This window comes from Vanessa tameamea, chromosome 6, assembly GCF_037043105.1.
Source record: "Vanessa tameamea isolate UH-Manoa-2023 chromosome 6, ilVanTame1 primary haplotype, whole genome shotgun sequence".
NCBI lineage: Eukaryota > Metazoa > Arthropoda > Insecta > Lepidoptera > Nymphalidae > Vanessa > Vanessa tameamea.
The window spans coordinates 1,805,886-1,829,219 of record NC_087314.1 but is presented as its reverse complement, the minus strand read 5'-3'; the positions used below and the strand labels follow the sequence as shown (position 1 = coordinate 1,829,219).

Here is a 23,334-nt window from a genome sequence, read left to right as displayed (position 1 = left end):
AATGCAGTACAGGAAATTCAGCTATAACGTAATTACAATGCGTGACTATATTAATACAATAAATTAGTAATTCAGTGAAACGGTTTAATCTTTTAACGGACGTTAAATTAATAAGTCTGACTCATGGGACGTATAAGGTCAAAAGTTTATTTTTTATATAAAAAATAACTAATTGTGACTAAAGTGACTACAAAAAAGTTAAATAATAATATTGCACCTTTAAGTTTAAGCATATTTTTATTTATTAGGCCTTAAGTAGCTAAAACTGAACAATACGTTATCTGTTTTTAAGTAATAAATAACTTTATCTTAGGAAACTATGATACTAAATGAAATTAGTCCTAAATAAAGATATATCGCTCGAGTAAAATTAATAACTTATCTATGGTTTATTGAAACAGCTTATATTTAATTTTAAATCAACGATATCAGGATTAGTGTTACTAGTTGGTAGATATTAATCCAATATGTAGGGGCATATATTTACACTTAGCATAGTATTACTTGAAATTTTAGATGAGCAAGTTTAAAATTTTCTATTATTTTATGATTGGGTAATTTCAAATAAATTTTATATTATATTTTGTCCATAAACTATTATTTTTTTAAATATTTTTAATGTAAAATCTATTTAAATGTGCTGTAGGGACATAATATTTTAGTAGCTGGCAACTCTAAGCAACACCAGCTACAAAATGCAATAATAAAAAGAACACTTCGTAATTGGTTGTTGCTCTTGCTACGCCTTACGCTGTTTAACGTTAGAGTAGCTCGCTCGTTATGGACGTGAAAATTGTGTAGTGTTTATTTATGTATGAGATCTTTATATTGATTAAAGATATGAAACATTCTGTGTATCTTTAATGACTGTAACAATGATAATGTTAATAAACTCAATCAGTTCGTGAATTATACGCAGTAGTGAAGAAGTGCAACAGGCGATTTAAATTCCTTGTAAACAGAGGAGTACATCGTGAATACAAAATGCCTACAGATTCAGAATGCGATTATGACTTAGTTTCTAAGGAGTGGCTTTTAGCGAAATTACGCTCAGATGAAAGAGATACTGTTCTAATAGATTGTCGAGGGTCGAATGAGTACTCAGCATCTCATATACGTTCTGCAGTGAATTTTTCCATACCCAGTATAATGTTGAGGAGATTAGCTGCAGGCAAAATTGAATTGGTATCGACTGTTCAGTGTAAAGAACTCAAAGCACGAATCACACACTGCTGTACGCGGGGTACATTCGTGCTATACGGCGATGGTGCTCCGCGGGATCCCGACTCAGTTCATGGTATCCTGCTGAAGCGTCTTAAGCAAGATGGCGTGCAGGTCGTCTGCCTGGAAGGTATACCATAAATTCGTATTTACTTAAAATAATATATTTATTAGCTTTTATTTATTATTATTATTCTCTATTAGAGCCAGATAGACCTAATATCACAAGTTGTATACTTTTAAATGAAATTATAAATAAAAAAAAATTAAACAAATAGTAAACAACTATTACTTTGGTAAACATGTTAAGTAAATATTTTATCATGTAGTAATAGTACTGTCACTTCTAAAGACAAAATATCCAGCTCTCCCAACAACCTTTAAGCTATAAACACAGAAAAATGGAATAATTATTATCTTACATTTAAAAAAAAATTAAGAACTTATAAAAAGTCTACTTCAGTAAGATATCTATAATTATATAATGAATTTGAGTAATATGGATACAAAATATTTTTTATAGAATTAATTTAGTTATATCTTGAATTTTACATTTACCAAAAAGTTTTTACGTTTTGGTCAATTATTATTTATGTCTTCACCATAACACTTGATGGTAGGTGCAAGCCCATTTGGTTAGGTACTAGATAATGTACCACCACCACCCAATCATCACATATTCTACCATCAAACAACAATACTCAGTATTGTTTTGTTCCGATTTGAAGGGTGTAATAAGGGGCACAAGGTACACAACGGCTTAGTTCTCAAGGTTGGCTTTTTGTTATAAAGAATGGTTAATATTTCTTACATTGCCAATGTGTATGGGCAATGGTGACCCTTACCACTAACTGACCCATACACTTGTCCGACTACCTATTTCTATATAAAAAAATAAAAAACTCATGACCACTTCCTTAATTCGGCATACTAACACTCCATATTGCTACACATTATAAGCCACAGAGTGACAACTATACCAACTTAAAAAAACATAGATCAGACTGTAGTAGAAAAAAAGTTTCGGTGTTAAATACATTTAAAGTGGGACTATTCAAATAAACAGGTTTAGTTTGTACCTTTTATTATTCATATCTTATTTAAGAAAACTGATTCCCTCTATATGCTTATGCCCAAATTTAAGATAGATAAATAAATAGATATTTACTAAATATGATGGTTTAAAATTTTGATGGCTGTCACTTAGTTTGAAGTGCTCGGCTTTAAAGGAAAACATTGCAAGGAAAAGTGCCTGTGCCAAATAATATTCTGCTAATAACAAATCTTCGTTTTTTTAAAAAAAGTTAAACTTTACCCAGCAGTACATGTTTACCAGTTGTTGGTTTTTTATTATTTAATACCAGTTAATTTAGATTATATCTTAGATAAAACAAACCAATAACATACTAGTATACTATACTACAAATTTATTACAATTTAATCAACACTACACTTAAATCTTTATTTATAATTATGTGATAAGTGTGATTAGCAGTTGAAAGAATCTACGTTAGGTATCGTTCGGCCGTTAAATTAATATTATGTGTCTTAAAAGTAATGCCGGAGGTCGCAAGTCGACGCATCCGCTGTTCCAAACGTGGGAGAGGAAGTCTGCTACTTATTGTGCTCCTCAATGCGAGACGATAGATTATGATCGCCGCACTAAGTCGAACTCGTTTGTGTTTCCGTCTATGGCATATTTTATGGGCTAATAAAATAATACAATATCTTCATACACGTAAATAAGCGCTTATTACGTATTCGATTAAAGGAGAACGGCGCTGTCTATGATTATGCTATGGAAATATTATGAACCAGTACGCGCAGTCATTGCATAACGACGTATATGTATGTACCTACTAATGAATCACAGCAATACCTACAATACAACCGCTGACGACATATTTACTATCATTTACTACAACTTGTTTCGAGTCTAGTCATTATTTTATGCTTGTAATTCATGTTTTATTTTACTTCGAAAAATTAAGCTGTTAACGCGATTATATGACTTAGGAACTTCGGAAATAATCTTATTTTTAAATTTGTATTAAATTTTATCTATTGTACGTTAATATAAACGCGAAAGTTACTCTGTCCGTCTGATTGTTACATCATCATGACTAAACCAATCTTTAACCTGGAACGTAGATTAGATATAAGTATATTAAATTAAGGTATTTACGGGGAAAAATTCAAGCGAATGAAATACATGGACAGAGGTAGTGAAATATAATTATAGGTACTAAGGACGATGAAAGCGTCGTCTACGTGATCCTATTTTGTTTGTGTAAATAACAGTATTAGCGCCATTTCAATATTATCCACAGTATTTACGACAAAGTAATCAATGTGTAAACTTAGACTCGAGAGGTTCGGTTGGTTGTTGCCGGCGAAAGCACTATGAATGAAGCATTAACACTAATAAACATACGATCAAAGGCGGCCGGATGCCTGCATTGCTTCGGTCTTCGTCGAACGGAAGAGTGCCGCAATTTTATTAATAAGTTCCTGTTTCACTCACGTCCTGCCGATTCCATTAAGTCAACTAAAATAATAACTAGGTAATTAAAACTTTATATTATCAAACTGTTCATTTCTATTTAGTTTTATCAAGAGTATAATAAATAATTTATTTGTATGTATACAATTTCAGTGTTTTTACCATGTGATAGAGTATAATTTTAATTGTAGACTAATGATAAATGGTTATCTTCAATACCGTCTCCACCATACGGGGGCCCGAAAGACTAGCCTATTTGCATACGCTGTTTTTTTTTTCATTTTATATTGATATAGTAACAAAAATATTTAGAGAGAACTTTTGGTTTGGTATGCGATATTTTAAATAATGAGATTTGTAAAATCAGAAAAAAGGGGAAAATTACAATTTCAAGCAAGCACAGCTCTGGAACACTTCCCCACATTTTCGTCTGCGATAGTGCCCCGAAATCGTCTAAGACTGTTCACCTACGCCTTTCGTGTGTAGACAACTCCTTATACCGTTGATGTGCCCCACCCATTAGGCCTAAGGTGATTATATGCCTTATGCCTGTGATTAAACTGGTGATGTTGTGTGGGTAACCCCTCGTCACGAAGTCGTTTGCTATATAAACCACCATATTTAGGTAGCTATAGTAATTATTAACATAGTATCATATCATATATGTAGTAGGTACATTAATATAATAAATAGCTAACATATAAGCAACAGGATGTTGCCAGCTCATCTCGTCTCGGATGCTTTTCATTTTAATAACGTAGGAAATGGCATGCATCTGGTTCTCGTAACCGGACATAATGAGCTCATACGTAATGAAATTGTAGTGGGAAATGATATCTTGAGAAATTAGAACGTTGTCAACTGGAATTGCAATTAAGCCTGTTAGATCGACTCGTTTCTACTACAATTAGAAAATATAAGCAACCGAATTGTTAACATTATATTAGAGAAAACATTACGCGTTTTGACAAATTAATTTTATCCATACCAATATTATATATGCGAAAGTAACCCGTCTGTTGCTCTTTCGTGACCAAACTTTTCATGGCGTAATTTCGTAGGAGCAAGTTTGAACCCCAAGAGAGGACATAGGTTATTTTTTTATATTTAACACCCAAAAAAAAACTGCTAACAAATGACACTCAATTGCGATTAAAAGTAATCGATATTCATTTGAAAGTAGATAAAATATAGAGAATAGTTATTTGAAAGAATATTGCACACCTCATTCGCGAAGCGTTGATTGAGTGTGCTACAGGTTTTTCATACGGGTGCTTCATTGCTGTCGGATATTACACTGACTTTAAATTCGTTCAACATTTTTTATAGTAAATTAAAGTTGTTTAAAAATCGATACTACTGACCACTACTCCGACGGTTTTATTATCGGCACCTTAGTACAGACCAATTAGGATATTTCTGCCTTTAAATTGGCGAACTTTTAATATAAGCTTTTATCTCCTATTAAGATGATAATTCAAAAAAAAAAGAAACCCTTATTGCTCACCTACGTTATAAGGTACTCTGCAAATGCATCTAACCAAACCGGCTTGGGCTGTGGAGCGTCAGTCAGTGTTAGAGATTTATTAAGTAGATTGCTCTCGACTATTTCACTGACTTTACATTCTTCAACAATATTTTTATATTATACTTGATTCATAATATCAAATATAATTATTTTTTAAACAATATGTTATGTCCAAAATGTCGAGTGTTCAGTAGACAAACAACTTGTTTGTCTATTGAACACTCGACGTAACACAACTAATAAATTACATTTAGAATTTTAAATTCTTTAAATTTTTGAGATAAAGGTCTCTTTTAAATCACTTTCTAGTTCCCTTCTTCCAAATAAAACTGTTCCCGGCAGTTCACTATAAATCTTTGTATACGTTCTTAAAAAAAAGTGCAAGCTAATTCTACAGTAGCATTGTATCAAACTTCTTTATTGAAACGTTTTATGACTTAATTTATTTTAACTTCAGTGACCAAATTGTTTGAATAAAGTCCTCGTTACTAAACAGATTGTCTTTAAGTTATATTTCGTTTTGTTTCGCAACGTTGATCGTGAGTTAACAACTGTGTAAGACTATTTGTTATTATATTTTATTACTCAAGTGTGAATTTCAATATTTTGTCACTATTTTTTAGTCTGTGTTAAATTTACATAACAATAACTTCCTTAGTTTTTTGTCGAAATTTAAAAATCGAATAGGGTAATTGTTTATCAACAGAGATGAATACCCTAATATGATACTAAAATATGTATCAGCCAGTTAAATGCCCACGGCTAGGACTCCTACGCCTAAAGTCACCTTTCCTTTTGAGAAAGCAAATTCCACCACGCTACTTCAATGTAGTTTGGTTACAGATGTTTCATCGTTCATCTGACACAGGCTGTTTTGGTCAAGATGTCTTTACCCTTTAACACGAAATAAATTATAACCACTACACTTCTAATTAGAACACAGCACAGCAGAAAAATTAGTTTAGTTCCCGTGATCTTCAGTTAAGTTTCACATAGTCTAAGAACTGATTTGTCGGGTCCATTATATCAGTAAATTCCCATTAATTTTTGTCTAATAGTACAGTGATGATAGGACGAGGATGAGGTCGGGCGCAGTGCGGCGACTGTTCCGTTGATACTATTATCTGCAAATTATCTCTTGTCGGTCGGCGCCACGACCATTATCAACTTGAAATCGAGTCATCTCTTAATTGGTTCACATGTTATAGCGTTTATTAATTGAACGTGGCTGGAAAAATCACTTAGTACAAGTGATTATACAGCATTCATTAGGATATCATAAAGGATTAAAGTGAGTGGTTACGTATCTAGGTAAATATTTTGTTCTATCAAATCTCGGTAGTCTAGAAATGATGCAAATTGATCTGCAATCTGTTTTATATATTCTCAGAAGATACGTAAAACGATGCGAGCCAATTTCAACTAGGAATCATCTTTCCCTTTTTTTTAACACCTCTATTTTTGTTCGAACGTTGAACGTCCTATATTAATATCCTCTGGTTTCTTGGAAGTTGAGTTGAATGCAATGACGTCAATCTTATATATTCCGAGAAGCTAAGTTAAATATTGATCTTACATTAACCGACCTATTATTATTAGTTGTTTATCGTAAATTTACTAAATCAACGTTTAAAACACAGAATGTATTATAGCAGCTTTTTTTGTAAAGACTTTGTTTTCGATTTTGGAATGTATTTCTAAGGCCGCGTTCGAGTGAAACAAAAAAAGTCGTTTCAGCAAAAAGGCTTCACTTGTGTCACGTGTTGCGAGTTGCATTAATTTTTTATATCAAACAATATTCGACTAAGTCGAAATTTGTCCAGAATTATTGTTGATAAATTGAGGAAAATATTTACATTTATATCTTTCTCGTAATTTTATTTTTGATCATTCTAAAGCTCTAAATAACTAAAGAAAAAAAAAGGAAAACCGATAGACTCAGAGAAAAAGGTTTGGTTTTGACTTCGCCTATTTATTCATAAATAAAATTTGTTGCGAGTTTTCTGTATAAAGTATCACTCTATTTATAGACTGTTTAATGTCAAGATGCTATGTACTGGACATTTGATAGTCTTGATATAATTGACCTATCTTTCAGTAAATAATATCAATCGTCGCCGAGACTGTGTGCAATGATAACTCGCCCACTATTTCTTTAAATTGAAACCAATTGTCAGTTGACATGATTAGGATTAAAGCAAGAATATTCATTATTGAGCATTGGTTTAGTTGTTAAAACACAGTATTTAATATGTTGGTATAAATATATGTTTTGGTAAAGATGTAATTGTCGCTTAAAAAAACGTATGCGGTTATAGATAGGGGATCTCAGGATCCAGAAAATCCAGTAGAGCAGTACATCGTGAGTAAACCTGCGTAATGTGCCAGCCAGCATTGGCATCGGTTTACCGGATAAATATAAAGTGAATGACTTAAATGTTATCAACTTTCAAAATTCCAAAAGATTTCCCAATAGTATGAATAGATTTTGAAAAGATTCCGCTGCCTGGAACGACCAGATTCTAAAGGCAATTAAATTATATTCGTTAGTATCATTATACTTCACACTGCTTATTTATTATAGTACTATCGTTTATTTTTCACCCGTATACTGAAATGTACTTTTATCCCTATTGAATATCTCCTCCACCAACGTATGCGCACAATTATTCGTGTCGATTGAATGAAGTCGAGTAAATCAGTTTTTTGAATATATTTTTATTACTACAACTAAATTAATTTATTTTAAAGGGAAAAAGTTTTGATCAAAAGATTTTCCATGAAAGTGTACTACAATTTATTATTGTGTGTTACTAATAATCGTTAAAACGACTAATGACGCAATTTTGTCGTCAAAGGTAATATTAATAATGATTGTAAAACCAAAATGAAAATCTGCGTGTTTAGTATTCATCCTTGTAACTAGTAGTGGGTAGCACAAGGTTGTCGGTAGTGCGGAGGACGCAGACCAAGGCTCGCACCTGCCTCCCACGCCGCCCGCTCGCTCGCCGCCTCAGCCCGCGTCGTAGCACCCCATCCCAATGGCAATTATATTCGTGTTATGTCAACTGTGTAATCAGAGATTCCGCTGTTTTTAGATGTATCGGATATACACGAATCGCTTTTGTTTCTGGAAAGCGTCTAAAACTTATGGAAATACACGAATATGATTTGTATAATATTAATTTTATTGCCGCTAAAAGAACTTCGGATGCTGATTAAGATAATAAAAGCATGTTTCTTTTCGAAACGCTATGCTATACGTTAAGTTTAATCATAAAGATATATGAAATACGCTGGTAATGTATCAATAAACTGATGACTGTTTCATAAATATCACATTGTAAGGGAAAATAAAACTTAAACAATTTAGGTAGGTAGCTTTTGCCGGTTCTCGTCAGAGCAGGACGTTTTCTTTTCTAAACTTTTTCGGTGGTAGTTTTTTTTTTACTATTAAGCAAAAGGCAAATGATACTTCATCTAGGTATGATAAAATATCGTAAATTGTTTATTTTTAATATATTTTATATATACTGTAAGATCGTTCGTTCCCATTATAGAAATTCCTAAACTACAACCGAGTGTTCATACAAAAAAACGTTTTAATAATTATATCTATTATAGGTATATGACATAGTAGAATGTTTATCTTAATATAAAAAAATCTTTATTTAGAACGTATTCAAGCTTAAACTTTTTGCTCGAGTTTTTGTATAAATTTTAATGATGTACTAAAATAACAATCCGTGGGTGTTTTCGTAAACCTCTCTCGGCTGGTTAAATGATAACGTTTTCTTTATGTGGGTGTAACGGGTTAAGGGATTTGATTCAGCCGACGAGGGGCGAATGTAATAGAGTATTTGGTACCAAGGATAAACGTGGGGGCTGGCAATGAGACGTGCGAGGGGACGGGGGGGACGGGGAGGGGGGTCTACGGCGTTCATTGAGAGCGGCGGATGAATGGGCTGCGATGACTCACCGGATCGATGCGGACACCCCGCCCCCCGCCGGCGCACACCCGCCACCCCCGCCACCCCCGCCACCCCCGCTCCGCGCCCGCCGGCGATGTCGCGCGGCTGCGTGCTGTGGCCGATCTGCAACACCGACTCGGCCCAATTTTTTACATAATTCATTATTCATGGCGAGCCGAACGCCGACCTGCACTGGATGACTCTTGAAACCTCTTTAAGTTTTCACTTTCCATAATTCTTTGCGATTTCATTTGTTTATCTTGAATTTGATACCGTTCAACTAAGAACTAATAATTCGTCTTTAGGTATAAATAGATACATAAATACATATTTAGATATAGTTTGCAAATGTGATGAGCGTAATGGGAGCGAGCAGCATTACCATGACAATGGGATTGGCTGACGGCAGGAAACTGTCGGCAGGCGCGCAGGAAATGTCGGCTAAAGCTGGCTCAGAACACTGGACGCGCATTAAAACGCCTCTCCGAACACAATCGGTTATTAATATATACGTGCTTAGGTTTTAAACAACATCATCGGCTCCTTATGTTTATTCGACTTCCTTCGTACTTCGACAGAAAAAGAGATTTGAGATATAATATGTACTTTATGTGGTACGATATCTTATACGAATATACATACATATATATATATACACATACGGATGCCGATATCTCTTTGAGATTAAAATACTTCGACATTGCTTGATCGATCGCCATTAAAGTTGGCACATAGTATGTGGAAAGGACCGAACGCTAGCGCGCTAAAATGTTTCTATCGGGAAATTAACTTAAAACCGCATTTCCCAAAGTACCATTTAGGCGCTTAAGCTCTTCTTCCTTTCCAATGACCATTTTTATTTTTTATGTTCAATATTTTAACTCGCTATTAGGTGGAAAATAGATAACCAACAAATTTGAAGAAGTATTTCAACGCTTGCACTTACAACCTAGGACTATATTGTTGCTTTCAACGAATTTCTACTCATAAGTTTTTGTTATAAGTCTCATTGCCAGCCCCAGGATCCAATAAAAGATAATCTAGATTTTAAATTATCTCCAATACGATAACGAATGAGGAGTCGATCGTCAAATACTCGTAACTGAGAAATCAGTAATCATCTGTATGTCAATTAGATGGTGACTCACATAACTTGACAAAGGTCTATTGTGTTTTCGCCAGGAGACTTCGCGGAGTTCCGTCGCGCCTATCCCGAGTGGTGCAACGAGGCCAACGCGCAACACGTGCCACATCTGCCGCTCATGGGATTACGGTAAGATCGGACACAGATCGAAATCATGGACTAAACGACACTTTCTAACTGCATTTATGAATCTTACAACTGTAACGGTAATGTTAATAATAACCTTTTAAAATAGGTGATTGGTCACCGCCGTCCTTATACTTAAACCTCCTTTTACTTAAACCATACCAGCGCTAATCATTCCTAATAAGAATTAATGTCCGTTTTTTATGTAATGATTACAATGACACTAACCCTTCGAACCGAACAGGTGGTAACATAGCTGACGACTCGATTGTACCATACCATAGCCAGATAGATCTTCCCATATCTGCGTTTCTTTTCTTCGTCAATTTGCTACGTAACGTAACTTTTTCCTTGGCGAAACGAAATTGATTGGTACAACTACCTACAGTAAGTACAGTATTAGCAACGCACTCGGCAGCATTACGCAGCGAGTTTGATTGGAATCTAATTACGCGAATGAGAAAAACAAGCACGCGTGGGAATCCGATTTCATGCGCGTGAGACTTTTTCCTCGATTACAATTTATCGTTTTAGAAAAAGTCGTTCGTCGAGTCAAGCAACCTATCCCGTATCGACTGGATGTAGAAGCTAGTTTCACAAGATACGCCCGGCTGTCTTAATTACGCGCATTCTGTAGACTTGTATGATGTACGTACGGCACCTAATGGATATAATAGTCGCGGCTAGATCGATACCATGTGAGGAAGTACAGATGGACAAGTATACAACGGATCAAGTGTCCTCTAAAATATCTTAATATTATGTTTCTCTTTTAAAATCGTATCATTGAATCACATCACAGTGGGCGCTGTGTAAATAAACGCTAAAATTCTGTATAAAATCGAAGGTCATTATTCATAGTGTAAAAACAGTGAACTATATTTAGTTAAAGGCATTGAATTATACTGCTCCATCTAATTGTCCCACACATCGGATAAGTTCGACCGCTGAAGGTTACCTAGCGATTCTATAATAGCTTGTCAATGTTAAACAGTTCATTCACAAGTACAAACACACTATACCTAGTGTTCACTCGTTGGGCTTGTTGGTTCGTTCAATTAATGTCGAGCTATGTTACAAACGCAATATGCTGTATTTGTATTAAAATAAAAACAATAGTGACTTTGATTTGTGGCTTGTTGCACTTTTGTCGATAATTTTTCAACTAAAAAGAATAAATTTAATAAAGTTAAGTCTTTATCAAGGAAATTAAAAGTATTTATAGAAACTAACAAAAACAACGATAAACGAAAATGAAAACGACTAAATTTATATTTAATATATAATTGATATAAATAATATAAACGTGTACGGAGTTTCACGCGCACACGGCGGCGAAGACAGCAAAGCGCACACATTGATAAGCAATAAATTAAAAAATGGTTAATGAACTCATTCATTTAACATTCGTGCCTGCGCCGCCACACCGGCACCGCCTCATTGATGTAGGTGTGTGCGGTTAGCGAACTGTGCTATGTATTGCATTAGAGAAACGCAAGTTGCGCCTTCAATGGCGTCCGCGCCATTCATACATCGCCCGTGCACACGGAACCGTTCACTATATTTTGCTTGTCAAGGCAAAACCGTGCTTACAATCAGCTCATGTACGAGTGGTTATGATACGTCGCTGTGAACGTAACAATCGCTAGTTTCTGACAATGCTCTCGTTGCGTGTGACGTCATCCGACTTAATATAAATTCTTTCTTGCCTCTATTGTTTTCGTCCGAAAAAAGATACTGTTTATTCTGTTTTCTGCCTTTGATCCGTTTTCCGCCTACGGGTTTCCCTTTCGTAACATCTTTTTTATGTCTATAAATAGCATTATATGTACACGGCGTAAAAATTTTGTATTGGACCATTGCAAGCGGCACTATTTATAATGTCAGAGAGACGTACATCGGAATATGAATAAATGCATTATTTTAAATATCAACTCGCTAGTCGAACTAATAACATTTTATATACCTAGATAAGATTATGTGCTTTTCAAATTAAATAAATATAAGTATTGTATCGAAATGAGTTGGTACGTAACACCTTTATTTCCGAAAAATTGAAAAATTCTATCTGTAAATGTTTTAGTATTGTTTTTGTTGGCTTAAGCTAGATAAACTTGACCTTCAAATATTTAAGGTCCTTAGGCGTTCTCCTAATCAAGAATCGTTACGTCAATAACAATACAATGAAATATTACTCATCGATATTTTTTTACTAGTCGATATTATTTGAATGATTTGAATCGTTTCAGAATTTGTATTTAGTAAACTAGATAATAAATTGTTTTTACTTTTTGGAGTCGAATGTTTTTTCGTTCAGATTTTTTTTTATATTTGCAAGTTTTTATTTCTATTTCTAGTCCGATTGTTTATGAATCGTTTTGTGTAGAAGGATGTGGATGCAGTGTCAGGAAGATGGCAGTGTTACACTCCCGATAGCATGCCGTTGGTCCTGCACCTGATCTCACCGGTCGTGTCTTATTTCCGTCCGGATGTCGGATCGGATTAAGAAAGTGAACCCGTGCTTTCAAGTATAAGTCAGTGCACTGTAATATTTCTTACTCAGCTTTATTAATGAGATATTTACAAATGAACAGTAACATTAAATTAACAATCTGTATTCATATTGTAAAGCCATGAGTTCATTTTGATGAGAGCATCCCGAACTTCAGACCAACCGGACAGTGTCAAAGCGTACCTCAAATATATACTTTGACAAATTCATAATTTTCTTTTTTAAAATGAAATCTAATCTCGATACAGTCTTTTTTCCATGCCGTAATCTGTCTTAAATAATAAAAGTTTTTGTCATGATACGATAACAATAAAGATAAATACAAATCAAATGAATATTCAGATATAATGTAAAATATTGTGCGTTGCGATAATCATATTTGTCGATTTTCTCCTTACCCTTGCTATATAAGAGATAAGTCCATAATCCTCGTATACATCGGCGGTCATCGACGTCACGAAGGCGCCTGACGTCAGCGAGAAGCGTTCTCGTGACTCCATTCACGAATTCGTCCCATCACGGCCACGGACGCGTCTCATCTCATATCTACACTCATTTATTAAACCAATAAACAACTCTTCCACTCGTGATTCAACTGAATCTTCATCTTTTAAATAAAGTTCGCGTAATGTCTAAATATATGTAGTCGAGCACGTTTACGTGAATCAGTCTCAATTTAATTATTTATTCATGTATGATGTAGCAATTTATTAACGGAAATCATATGGGGGACATGTATAAATTATATAAGTAGCTAATTAATTTGTATTAATAAACAAATTGTTCTTGACCCTGTTTCGGTCAAAAGTTATGAGCTATCAGAGGTACACTTTCTATCACCTCACTCGCATATTCTGATTGGATGGAATTCTGCCTCGACGGGCTGAAGATAAGAATCAGGATTAACAGTTTTACATGTCCGAGGTACATAAGTGTAACACTACCCACTTCCTTACACGGTATTAACGTACTTCTACCTAAAACATGACGAATTATCAACAATCGGATAACTGCCAAATGCTTCTGATAATTATAATTTATTGACATAAAAACATAAAAAAATCTATGACCTTACCCTGGAACTGGCTCTTCGTCCTTATAGCCACCAGGCCAACTAATCCGTTAAATTAGCAGTCATAGAGCAATTGTCAGCACTCTACTAATGACTAATGTGACACATTCACCAAATCCATATCTCAGAAAAATAACTCGCTGGTAAAAAAACAAATAAAAAACCTCAATCATATCTAAATTTGAATGTTAATTTGTGCAATCTGTGAGGTTAATTAGCCAAGATATTATATTATGATGTATTTATTTAATACTATGTAATATATACACTAATAAGTTAATGACTCTTTGGAACTCTTTTATGAAAATTTTTTTTATTAAATATATGTGAAATACAGGATAAACGAGCGGTAGATTGCTTACTGTACGGTATTGAGGATCGATCCTTGAGGTTAGGTGCGAAAGCTGCAAGTGTCAAGAACCAGAACAAGTTTTAAAATATTTCAATCTATCTATGGGTGTCTCTAACGTAACGATTCAAATTCAGGACATCGTGGAAGAAGTCAATGCATATATTGTCGACGACAGTGTTATAAAATATTCAGTTCTTATTGGACACAGTTTCACTGAGAAATCCGGTATAACCATTATTAAAACTACAAATTCCTTACTATTTACGCGAGATTGTTCAGTTAAATTGCAATTAACTTTGAAAACAGATGTTATTTTATCTTCTAAAGACATGTTTGCATTACCGTGTATTTCCACGAATAAGTATTCGGGGTCGGTTCGCATTAGTGGCTCAGCATAGCTAAGCATAGGACATGTCAGAGGCAATATAATGTAGGTGATTTGGTTAGAATAAAAAGAACCGTAATAGACAAAGATCACGTAGGGAAATCACAAAAACTCATCCCTAAATTTCAAGGCCCTTAGGATCCTTAAGATATTACCAAATGACAGATTACTCATTGAAGATACTCTATTAACAAAAAGAGGTAACAAGAGGTATGAGAATGTTGTCGCGTTAGACAAAATTTATCCGTGGATGAATTATAAAGGTTACTCCAGTGATAACAGTGACAGTGACCAGAGTGAGAGTTCAGAAATTAGAGAGTCGGAGATTTAGAGAAATAATAATAAGTATAAAACAAAATATAATTTTAAAATGATAATAATAATATAACATAGATCTATAAATAAGCGTGTAATGCAATAAACAATTGATTATTTACGATTATTATTTTCAGTTGATCAAATTTCTCCAATATTATGAACTTATTTATTTAGGATTTAAGTTAATGAATATAAGTAGTGTGTGTCATTACTAAGAATGTTGATATTTTGATGTATATTTAAAATATATGAGCAATCCGTGCAGATAATGAATGACATTCAGAAATTGATGTCGCACATATGATTGCAAGATAGTTATTAAGACCTGAGCGTAAGTTGTCATGACTGGTCAGTGCAGAAAATGAATGGCACCATGATAACGGTGTCGCACAGATGACCTTAGACTGTGACAAATTGCACAAGAAAAAGAAATAGAATGAGAATGTAGAAGTATTATTAAAGAAATTGAATTATGATAAAGATTTGTGATTATGATAATTATGTCATGAGAATATGATACATGAATTTGACGTAGTAATTTGATGCAGAAATTCGAAATGTGATTATGGATTATGTTACTGATTTTGACATAGACTTTCAGGTTGTAATACTTAATATGCAATCAATAAATTTATGTCATTTGTATAAATATCCTAAATATTATAGTATACATTTACATACTGACTTTTAGACTCATGTGTCATGTTAAACTAATAAAAAGCATGTGAAATTTGAAATTATCGCACAAATAGTTTGTCAGTGTTGTGCAAGAATAAACCAAAAGTTTTGAAGTAAAACAAAAAATATATGAAATGTCTTCAAAATAATATTCATAACATTATTGTTGTATAGAATTTAAGAGGATAAGTGTCACTATTATAGTAAAAGAAAACTCTTTTAAATCTTAACAATTTTTATTAGTGCTTCTGTGGGTACAGTCCTGACCGACACGGTCTGATCGTAAGACTCAACCCTTTACTCTTGCTCATAACGTATAATTGACTACCTGAATATTTTTTACATGACCTAACAACGTGCTACCTTCCTCTTCTGGGCGCATGTCCGACTTGTAAGGTACATCGGTATTAACTAATAATAAATTTAAACAATTTTTTGTTGTTTTATTTTTCATTAGTACATTATACAAATTAATAATATGTTTAAGAAATAGAGACACAGAAAGGTTTTTTATTAATAAAGAGAACAAAAGATCGCTTAAGATTTTTTCCCGAAAACATTGGGTTAGGTTAGGTTAGGAATTAAAAAATTAAATTTGGGTTACGTATTGATCTAATAAATAACGTTATTTTAGTCAATTTCATCGGCGAAGTATCTTAAAATTGACTTAAATCTTGTATTCATTAATAGATTAATCTTTACATAACGTTATATTTTCTAAGTTAAAATTCGTTATGATTATGGAGATGAGGTAGGTATTATTTGTTTGAAAATGGAAACTAGGTTCGACTGAACGTTATTATGATTACAATACACAATAATAGTTATAGGTAAAATTATAGCGCGACGCCACGCGCAGAGACACGGTACGTTTTGTTTTCAAGTCTCATTGATCATTTAACGAACTCTGTCCGTTGTTTTTCATTGAGCGGTCGAATTACTTCAAGGCCGTTTCATTCAATAGTTGCAAAACTCGTACAAAAACTGATTTTAACCAGTTATAAAACAACAGAAGATTTATTTCCTGCGAATGTTTTAATTTTGCTTCGGTGAATATTTTATTTTATAATTTTTAGAACACGTTATTAATTTTATAATTATTTAAAGCTCAAAATGAATAAAAAAGATAAATATTAGCGGAAATGTATAATATATACGAGATACGTTAAATGCGCGTAAAACTGAGTTATTATAGTTGTTCGCGACAAAATCCATCAGAATTGATTTAGAATACATCGCCAAAGGTCTTTGTTCGGACAGCCTAGCTCGTTAATCCTGGCAGGATGAGAACTAGTAAGCAAGGCATTAAAAAAGAGTCCCTTGCAGGCGGTCATTGGCTGCGGGCGGGTCGGCGGTCCGCATTCCTGTGCGCCGGCGCACCGCACGAAACAGCACGCCCACACGCACCCGCTCTGTAATCGACACACTATTAGTATTAGCCGGCTCGCTATAACGATTTCTAACTCGCACACACCGCGAGCGTTTCACACGTACTCCATTCTCGGCAGCCTTATACACGGCACCGACGCTTATGTAGAGCTCGTTCATTAATAACGCGACCGGCCGTGTCACGGCTTCCGGTGGCCCCGCGCTCGCCTCCATTCAAATACAAATTGGATTCGTATGAAGTAGGCATCATTTTATTACACAATGCCTATATTATTCATGACCTGATAGTATTTTACACGAATTACTTTTTAAATAATTATATCATTTTTAAAACGCCGAAACCGTTGCAACTTCTGAAAACGGGTACCGTCAAGGTATTTCTGGTAAATTAAAAATATAGTTAACATACTGTCGTTAGTTATCTGTTTTTAAATTATTTGTCATTTGGAAGAAAGGTCTATTGAAAACATTTAACTCGAATAAGGGTCTATAATTATTTATACAAGTTTTAGATTGAACACAAATATAAAAAAAATAATAGATTTTGTTATTTTTTCAACTATATTTAATTCTTAACTTCGAAACGCTTCGTTGTGAAGTTAACTTGAATAAATTTGATTTGATTTTTGATTTTTAAACTAAACTAGTTGAACGGCTTATTCTCTTTTTATTGATGAAGACCGCATTAAAATCCGTTGCTTAGTTTAAAAGGTCTAAGCGTACAGATGGCGAGAAGCGGCTTTCTTTTATACTATAGACATATAGTCCTAAAACATTGTAGCTCTAAAAACAATTGTAGCATTATCAACTATAGTTAAACATTCAACATGTGGTATGACATTTAATATATAGTTGGTTGAATTCGTATTGGAAGTATTATATATTTAATAATTGTACTGAATTTGTCATTTCGGATGGTAGGCCGACGGAACGTATTGTAAGTTTTCAAATCGAGTACATCGAATCGAATAGATTATTTTTCAATAACTTTGGAATTTTCAAATTTCGAACATTTTTTTTACATGCCGGTACTTTTTAATACCTACAAGTACAGTAACAGCTTGTAAATTTCCCATCGCTGAACTCCTCTCCCCCTTTGAGGTTATTCCTCATTGGAGAGGTTTGGAGCTTATTCCACCACGCTGCTCCAATGCGGTAGTGTTAGTGGATAATATGTAGGTAATTGTTTCTAATTAATTTAATGTATATAAAACCTCTTTTGTTTAAGATTATAGTTTAGAATATTAGAATTAAAATAGATTTAGAATTATAGTTTAAAAGTTTATATTTGTACAGAAAAGTTTTGGGTGCCCGTTTTTTTTGACAATACAATTGAAATGAAAGAATACGAAAATGCTTTAAATTAAATACAAATTATCTCCATGGTAAATAAACAGGTGAGCTCGTGATAAAATTTGTCCGTACACCCACATTAAAATCGAACGAAATAGTTCTGTTGTCATTATCAGATCAGAATGGCGCGGCGCGTGGGCGAGCTCCCCTGAATGGACGTGTCGAGGCTCGCCCACGCTCGGCCTACGCGAGCGCCTTTGACGCTACCATATGCCTAGTTCGTTACTGCCTACAAACGCGAATAACATTTTATTCAATAATCATTACTGACTGATCGGGGATTCTACTGTTATTGAAATATTCGAATGTAAGAGAAATCATTTTGAGAGATTGTCGAGCAACGGTCTAATATTGTTTGGCAAACTTAATTGTTTACTAAATTTGCTTTATTGCATACTAAGTTATCACTTATATACATATGTTATAGTGGTACAACATTCAACCATGAAATGTTGATAAATATGTCGTGTCGAGTATTTGTTTTGCTAGAGGTTTTTCCATCGATTCCGAATCGGTAACCGAACGTAGGCGTTCTTTTATTCATTCCATTCATTTATAGCGATATAAGCGAAGATCGGCCGCGTGCTCGAGTTATATGATTGTTTTCAATAAAGGCAAACTGAATGACGTGGAGACTATTAAGAGGGCGAATCCGGGAAAGTATCGCGTGGGAGTAGACGCGTTGGCGTCGCGCGGGCTCGAGTGGCGTGGCGAGGGGAATGGCGGGGTGGTAGAGTAAGGACACACTGTGTGGGCGGCCATTGATCCACGGGGGCAGGTGAATGGTGAGCCCCGGCCTCCTCCCCCATTGAGCAGCCCCGCAGGCCGCGATCGATGCGGCCTCTGCCCGGGTGCCGCACCGAGCCGCCCGCATCTTGCTGCGGCAGCGGGAAGCCGAGCCTTCCATGGTCGCGTCGGTCAACTTATAATTAATCATACAACATACATTTATAACAAATGAAATCATAATCCAATCCTTTATGATAGATTTAAAAATATACCATGTAGCAGACTTGCAAAGAGCGCCATTGGATTTTTACATTATTTTAGTAGACATCGACCCTTTCGAACTGTCGTTTTATGATTAACTTTTTTTTCATTATCTTAGCAGAACCAAGTATTAATTAAGTAATTATTTTTCATAGTATTTTTGGGTCGTATTGTATATTATTTTAATTCGACATGGTTCTTACTATTTAATTAGAGCGTAAAAAGTTACATTTTAAAGTTTTTGTTATTTATCGGACACTTATAAAGCTATTTGCTATTTGTGTACGTGATTCCACTAATTATTACGTAATTTTTAATATATATAACCTTAAATAATTGGGTTACATGAATATATCAGGAAATTGTCTTACATTATAATATTTTGGCTGCTACCGAGCACTTCAATTCAATTCTTACATGACGAGTCTTTAAAGTTTACTTCAATACAAATCTTTATTAAGTTTTATTCTTTATTAAGTCTTTGTTAAAATTAAAAGGTTTTCTTATTTTATTGAAAGATTAATAGTTTGGTTTGTTATATTATAAGAATAAAAAACTCTATTAATTTCGAATTAAAATTGACTTGTACAATTTCTTATAGCTTAGGTAGTTTATGAACGTATCTATCGACGTTATTGTCGAATGCTGTGATATATAACACCATACACATCGGTTACATTGTTATTTCCCAGACGTAGATTTTTAATTCAATGCGTCGCACGAGCAACGTGTTTTTAGAAGTAAATAAATGTATGTTCGAACTATGTCTTCGGAATATCAAACATATGGATTTGTCCATTATTGATTTACTACGTTTTTATAAGGAATCTGAATATTAGTCGAAAGTGACATAATAATTCATCACTTTTTTACACATTTCGCTGTTAAGTATAAAATGCGAACCAAATTTTTATATTTGGCATATGTAGGTATTCCACTCGTTTCTGAACGTTTCCATTCCGCCACGTGCATATACTTTTTATATCATAGAGAAAAATAAGTATCTCTTTTTAAAATTGTCAGAGCGCTGGAGGTTTGCCTTTTCGATTCCATCAATAATGTTCTACCTTGGTAACAAATTTGAGATAATCCGATATACATTTTAGACTCGCTAGATGTGTACCTGTGCTCACGCTTGACATAAAAACAAATATATCACAAGTATATATTTTTTTAATTGTTATTATGTTTCCAGTTCGCTCCGCATATCGGGTTCGGGCTGCGACGACGCGTTGTCGTCGGGCTCGTCGTCGGAGTGCGAGGACGCGCACACACATGTGCACCAAGACTTCCCCATCGAGATACTGCCCAACCTCTATCTCGGCAACTCCACCAACAGCGAGGACTGCGACGCTCTCGCCAGGCACAACATTAAGGTAATAATATTTATAAAAAAATAAAATATAATGAAATGGCAACAATGAGCCTGAGGTCAGGCCTCATCACGATCAGTGGCAGTCCTTATTCGATTGTCAACGGAGAGTGATAAGAGACTTTTGAATCTTTTAAAGATTGTAATATAAGTTGTGCAATGTTCGCAGTACGTGTTGAACGTGACGCCGGACCTGCCGAATACGTTCGAGGCGGAGGGTTGCGGCATCAACTACTTGAAGATCCCCATCGCTGACCACTGGAGTCAGAACCTCGCCGTGCATTTCCCGCAAGCCATACGATTTATAGGTTAGCATCTTTTAGTTAGAACAATTAACTCCATGTTTTATTATAACGTGATGAGTCACCGAGTATATAAACGTGATAAAGTAGAGGTGCCCCAGCGGGCAAAGTAGGATGCACGGAATTATCGCAGTGTCACGCCGCCGCCACGATCAGCATCGGCACCAGTAAAATTATCATCTCGTCGAGAACCATATAAAGCAGTGCCGTGTCCGCAGAGGAGGCCATGTCGGCGCGCTGCGGCGTGCTGGTGCACTGCGTGGCCGGCGTGTCGCGCTCCGTCACCGTCACGCTGGCCTACCTCATGCAGCGCCACCGCCTGTGCCTGCGCGACGCCTTCGAGCTCGTGCGCAGCCGCAAGACCGACATCGCGCCCAACTTCCACTTCATGCGCCAGCTGCACTCCTTCGAGCGCGACCTGGGCCTGCACGAGCACAGCGCCAGCCTCGCCAAGGTGCGCCTCGCCGGCCGCGTGCCGCGCGCTGTGCTGTAATACGCTCGCGCCCCGTATTACGCACGGGGCGGCTGCCGCTGGCTCCCCTAACGGCGGCGTGTTGGCTTGCTTGGGCAGGTGCTGGAGGCGCTGGGCGAGCGCGGGGCGCGCGGCGCGGGGCGCGCGGCGTGCGGCTGCGCGGCGCGCGCCTGCGCCCGCTGCGGGGCGTCGCCCGACTCCGGCATCGAGTTCGACCGCTGGAGCGCCGCGCGCGACACGCCGCAATGACGGTTCTTCTCGCGCCGAACCCCGCCGCTGTGCTCCTGGGAGGAACATTATTGCTAGTGAAATATTACGTGTCCTCTGTCAGCTGCCCGGTGGGCCCGCCGCTCCCGGCGAGCTCGAGGCGGCGGGCGCGCCTCCGGGTGCATTCCGAGATATCTTCCGCTGCGTTATGCGTTTCGTGTCCATTTCGGTGTTTCATTTATAGAGAACGTTGAAGTTTGTATATTGCTTCTATTCCATCGTCCCTTTGCCGATGGATCGCCGGTCGTGTTACTTTCTCCTCTGTGAGGACGACGCCGCGTATTCGCGCCGCGTGGCGGCGTGACCTCGGACGGTACTCGCGTTGGATACTTGCATACTTTGTTTTTAAGTTTTAAATTTTAGTAAAACAGGTCTTCTTATATTGATTCTTCCATTGTTGTTATATATGGTTATGCAATCGACGTGCGTGCGTTTGTAGCGGATAATATATAGATGATTATTAGCTTAAGATGATTTAACACTTAACTAAGCGCCCAAATAAAACTTAGGGTCTTGTTCTAAAGGCGATTAGAGGTTACAATAAAATCTATATCGTGCCCCTGACAACAGCTATTTCTACATATTAAATTTAGATTGAGAGTATATTTATAGTTAAAATATAGATTAAATATTAAAAAATGATTACTCTTTATTTTTCTATCGATCTTCTGCAACCTGTAATGTTAATATAAAAACTCAATTATTTCCCAATTGTGATGTGAAATCAACATCTGGTCCGAGTTCTTTGATGAGAATGTATTTTAAACGTTAGTAGCGACTTGCTTATAATTATAAATGTGTATTTTTGTATGAACTATAGCAAAACTTTGAGAGCCCTTTGAAACGTCAAGCGACGAACAGCCGCGCCGACTTCGCGCGTCACGAAGTGATGTATTTTACTTTGTACTCATTTTCAATTGGCGTTTATTTTACAAGTGCTGTTAAACGTAATATTTTTCTATATGGTCAAATTAATTTCACCGATTCCTAAGCTAAAATAAAACAAGCTTTAATGTTAAGTATGATATTATAATAATGTAGTAAATTGTTACGTATTGTAAATTTGTTGTAGGTTAAGTCTTATATTGAGATTCGACTTCCTTTATTCGATGCCAACTTATGTTAAATTGTGAACGCAAACCTGTACTCATGTAACTTAACAAATAATATATGTATACCAGAAAGTCTATTACGCGTAAGAATCACTCGTTACAGGTCTCACATCAATCAGTTTTCGTATTTTGAGAAAGTTTAAGTATATTATACGCATATTATTTACTTAAACGTATAAATGTGAAGGCTATGGTGATAGAATTTTTTAGCCTTAGTTGCACGATATACTCGAGTTTTATATTTGTAGACGTAATTTTATAATAAAT

At 35.6% G+C, this 23,334-nt stretch overlaps 1 protein-coding gene across 1 annotated transcript; it reads left to right on the top strand.

The window, feature by feature from the left end:
* The first annotated feature begins 696 nt into the window (after positions 1–696).
* LOC113393279 (dual specificity protein phosphatase Mpk3-like) lies at positions 697–22,042 on the top strand. The gene is made up of 6 exons (XM_026630086.2): positions 697–1,351; positions 10,406–10,496; positions 20,738–20,918; positions 21,084–21,222; positions 21,435–21,670; positions 21,788–22,042. Exons 1-6 carry the CDS (start codon positions 985–987, stop codon positions 21,935–21,937), a joined length of 1,164 nt encoding a protein of 387 aa, XP_026485871.1. The 5' UTR covers positions 697–984; the 3' UTR covers positions 21,938–22,042.
* The last annotated feature ends 1,292 nt before the right edge of the window (positions 22,043–23,334 follow it).

What these genes read in the sequence shown, in the direction of transcription:
- LOC113393279 (XM_026630086.2), top strand. Translation starts at nt 985, where the DNA reads ATGCCTACAGATTCAGAATGCGATTATGACTTAGTTTCTAAGGAGTGG. An exon ending in GCAGGTCGTCTGCCTGGAAG is followed by an intron (nt 1,352 to 10,405) that starts GTATACCATAAA and finishes TGTTTTCGCCAG; the next exon opens with GAGACTTCGCGGAGTTCCGT. An exon ending in ACAGCGCCAGCCTCGCCAAG is followed by an intron (nt 21,671 to 21,787) that starts GTGCGCCTCGCC and finishes TTGCTTGGGCAG; the next exon opens with GTGCTGGAGGCGCTGGGCGA.